The sequence below is a fragment of the Lactuca saligna genome, chromosome 9 (genome assembly GCF_052625555.1).
Source record: "Lactuca saligna cultivar CGN05327 chromosome 9, ASM5262555v1, whole genome shotgun sequence".
Taxonomy (NCBI): Eukaryota; Viridiplantae; Streptophyta; class Magnoliopsida; order Asterales; family Asteraceae; genus Lactuca; species Lactuca saligna.
Window position 1 is genome coordinate 146,661,587 of NC_136425.1, and position 11,445 is coordinate 146,673,031.

The window sequence follows — 11,445 nt, forward strand, 5'->3', positions numbered from 1 at the left end:
TAAAATACTTCATATCTATGTGTAAGCTGAAAGTAACTATGCACTCACTTGATAAGGTGGTAACTCGGCACTCAGACAACACTTCGTTATTATTAAAACAATTTCCCTCGGGCAAAACCTAGTATCATTACCACTAGGGTTTAGTCTAACGTTAACCGCGACTAATTAATAGTCTAGCTATTATTATTATTATATAAGCGTTAAACCATACTTATATAACCCATAATAATAGCCCAAGTACTTATTATAAGCTACTAATAACGCTACTATAATTAAATAAGATGACAAAGACTTTCACGAGAGAGAGAGAGAGAGAGAGAGGGGGGGGGAGAGAGGTCTTTTATTATTTTTTAATTGTTAAAATAAATATTAAATTTTAAAATAATGAAAGAAAATGAAAAATAAATACCCAAGGGTTTATAGTCATTTCAATTTTTAGAGAGACTATTTTAACATACAAACTAGTCCAAAAGGACCACGAAACTAAAAAAAAATCGTGGTTTGGAGTAAAACCTCAAAAAAATGCATACCACAAGAACCATTTTTGCACTTTTGTCGTGGGGATATCAGATGTGTTTATTTTGTAAGCTTAATATGGAAATATCGGAATCTAGATTTGCACCATTTTCGTCTTTTCTTAAACAAACCTACATGAATACTTGATTCTATGGTGAGTTATCTAACCATTTTGCCCATTTAAGAAGCCAATCAAGTGTCGATTGCATCACAAAAGAAACACATGAAGAAGTAGAGAGACGATGGTTTGGATGTGGGTCAAAATCAAATTGTTCCAGATTTTTGGGCCAACATCGATTTTGTTCAAGATTCTCGAACACATACACGTTGAAGAAATTGATTTAGGGCTCCATATTGATAGGAAAGAATTAACTTTGTTACTTATTCTTGACCAGGAAATCACCTACAGAACCTAATGAAAATGCTTACATGATGACACAAATCAAGAGATACGGAGAATCAGAGTCGATGGCATATTTGAATGAAATTCTTAAACTAATCTAGGATGATATGAAGGAGGGGGTGAGTTATGGGAGAAAGATTTGAGCCAATGGTAGTGATGGGTCTATTTCTTCGTATGAATTTGTGTCCGGAAAGAACGAACCGAATACAAAAGCTTAGCTGATGATTTCATATGTGTGTGTGTGAGAGAGAGAGAGAGGATATGTGGGCGACTAGACCTCTTTTATTTTTTATTATTAAAATATAAAAATAAATATTAGAAAGTGTAAAAATAAAAATTAAATAGTATAATATTAGAGAAGAAACCAAAATCATAAATAATACATAATGTATAGATTATTTTTAGAGTTTTGTCTATTTAATAATAAGATGTGTATTATTATATTTTTTATAAAAAGTTATGTATTGATTAGTATTTTCTAACTAAAAGTAGAAATAATAATTCTTTTTTAATTAATGATGTTTAGTCTTTAATTAATATTATATTTTTTTTTCGAGATGATTAGTTTTGACTAGGGTATCTTTCTAATAAAAAAAGACTATATAAAATATTTATGTACCTAATGCATTGGACCCAGATCTGAACATCATTAGCACCAATACGACTATAGTAGACTTCACCAAAACTCTCTTTCCCCACCAAGGTCGATCATTTTATAAACTTAAACAAGGAAGATCATGAAGCATCACTAATATGGGTATTGCTGCTAAGTTTTCTCCGCTTTCGAGTATTTTGACAGATGATGCTACCAACATTCCCCTGACCCCTAGGCTCTTGCATGGGTATTCTGGTTCACTATACCTTGGTTTCTTCATTCTATTATTCATCGATTGGCTTGGCAGAAAATTCAGGAATAATAGCAATGGAGGTCCTAAACAAATTCTTAGGTCCAACAATAGGTCCTTGTTTTACAAGCAGACCCTCTTTTGTTGTGTGCTTCTTGTGCTTCTTAACCTATTTGTGCTTTTATTGAACCTTTTCTATTGGTATATATATGGTAGGACCAATGAAAACATTATTACCTCTCGTGATACTCTTCTGGGAACATTTGTTTGGTCATTTGTTTCTTTGTACTTGCACACCCATGTTTCTAACTCCACCGAATCCTTGTATCCCATTGTATTGAAGGTTTGGTGGTTTTCTTTTTCCCTAATCTCTTGTTTTTGCCTTGTCTTGGACTATGTTAACTACCAACAAAATCAATACTTGGCACCTCAATTCTTGGTCTTTGAAGCTTTGTCTACTTTTATCAGTCTATGTCTCTGTTATGTGGGGTTCTCTGGTAACATCAAAAATGGAACTATAAACCATTTGTATCAAGAATCGGAATCCCTCCTGAATGACAACTCAAGGGAGTCCAAAACCATTAGCACGATTATAACCCTTTCAACTACAAGGTCCACAAGTATCTTTAGTCTTTTAACTTTCTCTTGGGTTCATCCTCTGATTGCTACTGGATATAAGAAGCCATTAGACCTTGAAGACGTTCCAGAACTTGACAGTGTCAATAGCGCAAGAGGAGCCTTTTCGGTTTTAAGAAGTAAACTAGAATCGGGTCAAGGAGAAAATAGCCAAATCAGTACTTTTGTTCTCGCCAAGGCTGTGATCTTGACAATATGGAGAGAGATATTAATCACCGCACTTCTTTCTCTTGTGTATACTTTGGCTTCATATGTTGGGCCTTTCCTCATAGATTCATATGTAGAATATGTAAATGGAAAGCGAGACATAAAGAAGGGTTTTCTTCTAGTTTCTGCATTCATTCTTGCTAAGATAGTGGAGTGTTTAGCACAACGACATCAAGATTTTAAGCTACAACAGGCAGGAATCAAGGCCAGATCTTCTTTGGTTGCAACAATCTACCTTAAAGGTTTGACCCTTTCATCTCAGTCAAAGCAGGGGCAATCCAATGGCGAAATAATCAATTTAATGGCTGTTGATGCTGAAAGAATCGGTGAATTTAGCCATTACATGCACAACCCTTGGATAGTGGTTCTTCAGGTTGGTTTGGCACTAGTAATTTTGTATAAAAATCTCGGACTTTCTTCACTTGCTGCTTTTGTTGCTACCATAATTGTGGTTTCAACCAATATACCACTAGGGCGTTTCCAGAAGAAGTTTCAGGAGAAGCTAATGATGTATAAAGATAAAAGGATGAAAACAACTTTTGAAATTTTAAAAAACATGAGAATTCTCAAGCTCCATGGATGGGAGATGAAGTTCTTGTCTAGAATTCATGATATCAGGAGGGATGAGGAAAGATGGTTATACAAAAATAATTTTACTTTGGCAATGATTACTTTCGCATTCTGGGTTGCACCCACATTTGTAGCTATTTCCACTTTTGGGACATGTATTCTTGCTGGTATTCAACTTGATTCAGGGAAGGTATTATCTGCTCTTGCAACATTTAAAATTCTTCAAGAATCTGCATTTGATCTTCCGCATACAGTATCTATGATAGCACAGACTAAAGTCTCACTTGATCGAATTGCATCATTCCTTCGTCTTCAAGACTTAGATTCTGATCTAGTAGAAAAGAATCCAAGAGGTAGTTCCGACACTGCAGTTGAGATCATCAATGGGAATTTTTCATGGGACGTGACATCAGCAAATCCAACATTGATCGATATAAATTTCAGAGCTGTTCATGGAATGAGGGTTGCTGTGTGTGGGACTGTTGGCTCAGGAAAATCGAGCTTATTGTCTTGTATTCTAGGAGAAGTGCCTAAATTATCAGGAAATGTCAAACTTGGTGGCTCAAGGGCTTATGTTGGTCAAACTCCATGGATCCAGAGTGGAAAGATAGAAGAGAATATATTGTTTGGTAAGGAAATGGAGAGAGAAAGGTATGATAAGGTTCTTGAAGCATGCGCGTTGATGGAAGATCTTGCAGTTCTCTCGTTTGGTGATCAAACAGTTATAGGGGAGAGGGGAATCAATTTGAGTGGTGGCCAGAAACAGAGGATACAGATAGCACGTGCGCTTTATCATGATGCTGATATTTATCTATTTGATGATCCATTCAGTGCTGTTGATGCTCATACAGGAAGCCATATCTTTAAAGTGAGTTAATTCATTTCACTTTTCTTGATTTTCAATTCATAGTAAACTGAGTGCTTCATTAGTAGTTTTTGATAGAATGTTATTTTCCCATAAAGTGAATTTCGTTATACAAAACAATATATACGGATACAAAGTATTGGGCTGCAACAATACATGGGCTAAATATCTAAACAATTGGGCTACACAAAATATAATACATATACACTAATACACCTCCGTAGTTTGAGCGGGAGGACGAGGGAAAATGCTCAATCTGGACCTGAAATCCATGAAAAGGGATGATGGCAGTCCCTTGGTGAAGATGTGGCGTACTGAAGTGATGAAGGGACATGAAGGACGCAGATTTGACATGTGGCAACCTTGTCTCGAACAAAGTGGAAATCCATCTCTAAGCAGGTTACGTAGCCAACAAGTTTCAGCCACAGCATTGGCGACACCTTTGTATTCAGCTTCTGCACTCGAACGAGAATGAATTGGTTGACGTTTTTAGGACCAGGAGATAAGATTGTCGCCAAGAAAAATGCAATAGCCACTAGTGGAGCGTGCAGTGGAAGGGCACCCTCCCTAGTCTGTATCAGAGTACACAATAAGGCCCGTGGTGGAGGAGGGTTGTAGTTGAAGCCCATAGTGTAGGGTACCACGAACTTAACGTAGAATACGCTTCAAGGCATGAAGATGTGGTTCCCTAGGGTCGTGCATAAATATTAAAATTTATTGCACTTCATAAGATAGGTCCAGACGGGTGAACGTGAGGTACCGGAGACCACCCGCTAAGTTGCGATATGAAGATGGGTCCGAAACTGGAGGGTCCGACGGATCCAATTTAGACTGAGTGTTAGTTGGTGTGCGTGAAGAGTTACAGTTAGACACGTTGGCTCTCTCAAGAAGTTCCATGGCATATGTGCGTTGAGAGAGGAATATACCCCTGTCGTCACTAGTGGCTGCAATACCCAATAAAATAAGATAAGTCCTCTAGATCCTTCATGGCAAACTCGGAGGCTAGGATAGATATGATGCGTTGCATGAGAGCCATGGTGGAAGCGGTATCTTCCACATATAGTAGCAGGTATACAAAAAATAAAAAGAGAAGAGTCGCATTGGCTATGGGTCAAGCCGATGCTGGTGATGGAAGATGCAAAACGTTGAAACAGTGCATGATCAGATGCTTGTTTCAAGCCATAAAGAGATTTTTGAAGGTGGCAAACATAGTCTGCATGAGTGGAATCGTGAAATCCCGAAGGCTGATGGTCGTGTAAAAATGCATTCTTGACATCGAGCTGATTAATAGGCCATTGATGAGAGACAATAAGACTCGGAACAGTCCTGATGGAAGCCGGCTTGACTATTAGGCTAAAGGTCTCCTCACAGTCGATCCCGAGTTGTTAACTTTTTCCATTCACCACCAAGTGTGCTTAATAGCATTCAAGAGATCCAACCGCCTTATGTTTCATCCTGTATAACCACATAGAGTGAACAATATTGGGGCCTCGGAACAAGAGTTCACATGTTATTATCAATAAGAGCATTAAATTCTTCTTGTATGACAATAGACCAATTGGGGTCTTCAAGGGCTTGAGATAAGATTTAGGCATGGGAGATTCAGTAGTGGTGTGAAGATTAAGGCGTTGGATGGGTTTGAAAATGCCAACATGAGAGCGAGTGACCATGGGGTGGGTGAAGGGAGTTGGTATGGTGTTTTGGGTTGTGGGAGAGTCGTGAGATGGAGGAATGGTGTTGATTGTGTGTATTCGAAGGCATTATGGAAGGAGTTTCGGTTGTGGTAGAACCGAGAGGAGTGGTGGTGTCCGGTGTTGGAGTGTTAGAAAGGAACATGTCAAAAAATATGGGAGATATATCGGAAGAGGATGTGTCAAGGAAGGAGTAAGAGGGTGGATGATTTGGAGAGAAGGCTTTGAAAGGAAATAAAGTTTCTTTGAAAACTACATGGAGAGAGATAAGAATTTTTTGAGTGGCGAGATCAAAACATCTAAATCCACGGTGATTTGATGGATAGCCAAGGAAAATGCAAGGTGTGGATCTTGGAGCAAGCTTGTGAAGAGTGGGAATACAAGGATAACATAAGCACCAAAGACACGAAAATGGGAGAATTGGGGGAGGTTTATGGTATTATTTGGTGAATGGCATGTCATTATTTATGGAGGATGAGGGTGTGATGTTGAGAAGGTGGGTGGCGATGTGAAGGGCTTCAACCCAAAATGTGGGTGGAAGGTGGGCTTGGAATAGTAAGATACGGATTATGTTGTTTATAGTTTAAATCATATCTTCCGACTTTCCATTTTATTGGGAAGTTTTAGGGCATGAAAAACAAAAGGAGATTCCATGTTGGTCAAAAAGGTTATGAAAATGTTTGTTATCAAATTCACTCCCATGGTCACATTGAAATTGTTTGATTTCACTTTAAAATTTATTTTGAATGCAAGCACAAAAGTGTAAAAATTTGTCAAACACATCAGATTTATATAGTAAATGATAAACCCATAGAAAATGGGAGAAGTGATCAACAAAAATATTATAATAATTTATGCCACTGATACTTGGAATAGGAGATTCCCACAAATCAGAATGTATAATATCAAAGCAAGCAGAAACATTTTAGTATTGAGATCAAGGATTATGTGAACATAAGTCTTGATATTGAGAGCACCATACAAAGTGTTGGGCTGGAACAATACATGGGCTAAATATCTAAACAACTGGGCTACACAAAATACAATACGTATACGAATACATTAATACATGTACACTAATAGTTTTCATGTTGTTCAGTTTTACTTGTGTACTTGAGTTTAACTAAAGTGAATAAATCTATTGACAGAAATGTATGTTGGACTTCTTGGAATCAAAAACAGTGATTTATGTCACACATCAGGTGGAGTTTTTACCTGATGCAGATCTCATCCTGGTAATTGATAGAAGTAATATTTTTTCAGTTGCTTTTCATATATTCATGAAGATTCCAATCTGAATATAATACCCACATTACTAGGTCATGAAGGATGGGAGAATTACTCAAGCTGGAAAATATGATGACATTGTCAACACTGGAAGCAACTTTATAGAGCTTGTTGGCGCACACAAAGAAGCTTTATTAGAAATGGGGAAGAAGTTAACATCTGATATAAAGGATGCGAATGAAAACAAAAGAAACCAAGGCAATGTGAAGAATCAAATCCAAGAGGAGAATGTAAACAGTCAAAAGGGTAAAGAAGTTTACCCGAATGGGAAGAAAAGGCAGCTTGTGGAGGAAGAAGAAAGAGAGAAAGGTAAAGTTGGCTTGTCTTCCTATTTGAAATACCTTACAATTGCATATGGAGGAGCACTTGCTTTGTTGGTATTCTTAGCACAAATTACATTTGAGGTCCTTCAAATCTCGGGTAGTTACTGGATGACTTGGGCTTCATCTGCATCACAAAGTATCGAAGCTCGTGTTGGAAGCTCTAAACACATTATTGTTTATGTGGGTTTTGGAATTGGATGCGCTTTCTGTGTTCTAACTAGATCAATGCTTGTTATGAAAGCTGGATATGAAACAGCCAACAAGCTCTTCTACAAAATGCATTTTTGTATTTTTCGTGCCCCAATGTCTTTCTTTGATTCAAACCCATCTGGACGAATTCTAAACAGAGTAAGTTAATACTTTTGTTCTTTCATTTTTCTCAATAGATGATAGTTATGGGTTACAAATAAGATCGAGTGGACATTATGACATACAGAGTTTTACTTTTACTTGAACTCTTTTCGTAGGCATCTGCAGATCAAAGTGCAGTGGACGTAAAATTGCCAGATACAATGATCCTTTTTGTCGCTGTGGTCATACAGCTTTTTGGCATTGTTATAGTTATGTCTCTTGCTGCATGGCCAGCGTTCCTTTTTTTCATTCCCATAATTGGAATATGCGTCTGTTTACAGGTAATTACTTTCTACTTCCGTATATCTGATATTTATGATTATGTAATTACTTAATTCCCATCTTCTATTTTATTAATTTGATTGTATTTGAAGCGATATTACATACCTTCAGCACGAGAACTTGCACGATTGGTTGGAGTAAGCAAAGCCCCAGTCATACAACATTTTTCCGAAACAATATCCGGATCAACAACAATCAGAAGCTTCGATCAGAATGGAAGATTTGAAAACACGTGTTTGAATCTGATTGACAATTATTCCAGACCAAATTTACATGTAGTTGGTGCGTTGGATTGGCTAGGGTTACGTTTGGATATGCTGTCGTCTGTGATATTTTCCTTCACTCTAATTTTTCTAGTCTCCATTCCTGAAGGAACTATCAATCCAAGTAAGTAAATTTCATGACATACTTTGGATTAGTTAACCTAACAATAATTAAAATAAATAACTCATCTCCTCCAAAATCAAAGGTACTGCGGGATTAGCAGTGACGTATGGATTATATTTGAATAAAATACAAGGTTGGGCAATACAAAAACTTTGCAATGTGGAAATAAGATTTATATCGGTTGAAAGAATATTTCAATACTGTTGTATACCTAGTGAGCCTCCTCTTGAAATAGAGTCGAATAGACCTGATAGTTTTTGGCCCTCACATGGAAAAGTTGATATCATCAATCTACAGGTGATTACTTTTTTTCTTCTTAATGTTGAAAGAGAAGTTAGAGGGGCTAAAAGTGTAAAGTTTGTGAATAGGTTCGATACGCCCCACACATGCCGCTTGTGTTGAGAGGTATTACATGTAGTTTCCATGGAGGTAGAAAGACTGGAATTGTAGGGAGAACTGGAAGTGGTAAATCTACTCTTATACAGACAGTGTTTCGTATTGTTGAACCGATTTGTGGGGAAATTGTGATTGATGGGATCAACATATCTTCAATTGGACTCCATGATTTACGATCTAGATTAAGCATAATTCCTCAAGATCCAACCATGTTCAATGGAAGTGTAAGAAGCAACATGGACCCACTTGAAGAATATACAGATGATCAAATTTGGGAGGTACATGGGATAAGTTGAAAAAGAAAAAGTGGGAGGATATTTGATTTCTCTCTAGAGAAATTAAATATGTTCGTATCTTTTCTTCCTACTAGTCTTTCTACCATTTCTAGATGATAACAAGTGTAATAAAATTTTATCAATTTAATTATGACAAGTGTGACAATCTTAAATTTGTATGAGAATGGTAGGAAAAAAAGTACAAGGATATTTGATTTTTGTGCTAGAGATTTTAAACATCCTCTTACGTTTTAATTTTACCAATTCTTCTACCACTTTTAGATGATGATAAATATAATAAAGATTTATTAATTTAATTAAATATAACATTTGGTGTGTAAGAAGATGTTAGGAAGAAAAAATAGGAGGATATTTGATTTCTCGGCTAGAGAAATTAAATATATTCTACTATTTCTTTCTACCAGTTCTCCTACCACTTTTAGATGATGACAAATGTAAAAAAAATTATTAATTTAATTAAATTTGATAAGTGTCACAATTAAGTATGTAGGAAAACGATAGGAAAAAAAAAAAAAGTAAAAGGATATTTGATTTCTCTTTATGCTATTACATATTTACATACATTCAATTCATCATTTCAGGCTCTTGATAAATGCCAGATTGGAGATGAGGTTAGAAAGAAGGAAGGCCAACTTGATTCAACAGGTTATTGTTCCCTCCACCATTTTAGCACCAATTCATATTCGATTTTTCAAAAAAAAACAAACTTTTCACAAGCTAGTATAATAAAACTGCAACAGTTACTGAAAATGGAGAGAATTGGAGTATGGGTCAAAGGCAACTGGTGTGTCTTGGACGTGTGCTACTGAAGAAAAGCAAGATTCTGTTTCTTGATGAGGCGACTGCATCAGTTGATACAGCAACAGATAACATGATACAGAAGACGCTTAGGCAACACTTTTCAGACTCCACTGTCATAACAATTGCACATCGCATCACCTCTGTTGTCAACAGTGACATGGTTTTAGTTTTACATGATGGTTTGTGTGAACTTAACCTTACACATTTCACTCATGAACTTCTATCATCTTTTGTGTGCATAAAAACTTCAGATGTGATTACTGTGCTTACTTTGACATGCAGGTCTGATTGAAGAATATGATTCACCTACGAAGTTGCTAGAAGAGAAATTATCTGCTTTTTCCAAGTTAGTTGCTGAGTACAGTGTGAGGTCGAATTCTAGTCATACAATTAGTAATTGTAATTAAAACTTTGGATATTTCAGTGACATGGATTTTTGGGTTCCAAATTTGTTTATTTTTGATATTGCTGCTGCTGCTACTACTTATTTATTATTTGTAATTACAGTTTCGAATTTGTTACAACACCACAATTGGTATGAGGGAATCAATTTGATAAAATCTTGTTTTTAAAGTTTCTAGTATGCTATGTCCGTATTGTTTGGGTTTAATCACTTCGACAAGTTAGTCTATTAATAGAATCGACAATAATAATAGGTGTCATTGAAAATCGAAGGGTTTTAATGGGCTAATAAATGATTTACAGTCATGGGCCCCATAAGTTTGGATTGGGCCATGGAGGTGTCATTGAAAAACGAAGACAAATTAAATCCCCTGTATACTATATCATCTACATTTTCCTATAGCAAAAACACTCGATTGAGGTCCAATCCTCGAAATTTGAAAGCCCAATATTTTACTGTTCATTCAAGCCCAACTTTTATTTTTTGTTCGAGGTATATCTATTTTTTGTTTCAGTTCATTACCAACTTATTAATAATATTTTACCACGAAATGAATCTCGGGTTCAAATTAGTAATCTCTTTATACCAAATTATTATTTTACAACATCAATTGCAAAAATAAAAACATTATTTTGATAACTCTACTCGAATAAATAAAAGTTTTTCTTGTGACATGTCATATTCTCATTCAATTTGTTAAATATTATTTTGTGATTATTTTGAATTAATTTATTTTCCACATATTATTTTATGAGTTTTTCTATTTTAATATATTAAAATAAATATAAAAATAAATGAATATTAATTTTATTAATGGATTTACCTTTTTATTTCAAAATTCCAAAATTAAAGTCAATTAGTTTATTTTGTTTATTTATTTAGATTTAGAAGATAAAAAATCAATTTTAATAATTATTATTTTTCTTATTTTCCTATAAATGTAAAGTTTTTAAATATTACATTTATATTTAATTTTTTTTATACACATAATATATACAATTTATTTAGGTAAATAAATCACCATTCATTTCTTAAACTAAAACACATGTCGGTGAAGTATAAATTATAAAACCAAGACAGGGGAGCAGGACACGGCACATGGTGTTGTTGGGGTCTTCAACGTCACATGCTTGTCAGCTTATCACGTAACCGCTGACGTTGTTTACTTATGTTTTAATATTTGATA

General features: G+C 35.5%; 1 protein-coding gene across 1 annotated transcript; it reads left to right on the forward strand.

Moving 5' to 3' along the window:
* The first annotated feature begins 1,568 nt into the window (after positions 1-1,568).
* Positions 1,569-10,304, forward strand: LOC145014258 (ABC transporter C family member 3-like). Its single transcript, XM_078972636.1, has 10 exons — positions 1,569-4,045; positions 6,882-6,968; positions 7,053-7,691; positions 7,811-7,975; positions 8,069-8,363; positions 8,446-8,660; positions 8,732-9,037; positions 9,637-9,700; positions 9,796-10,035; positions 10,139-10,304. Exons 1-10 carry the CDS (start codon positions 1,673-1,675, stop codon positions 10,261-10,263), a joined length of 4,509 nt encoding a protein of 1,502 aa, XP_078828762.1. The 5' UTR covers positions 1,569-1,672; the 3' UTR covers positions 10,264-10,304.
* Positions 10,305-11,445: the final 1,141 nt, after the last annotated feature.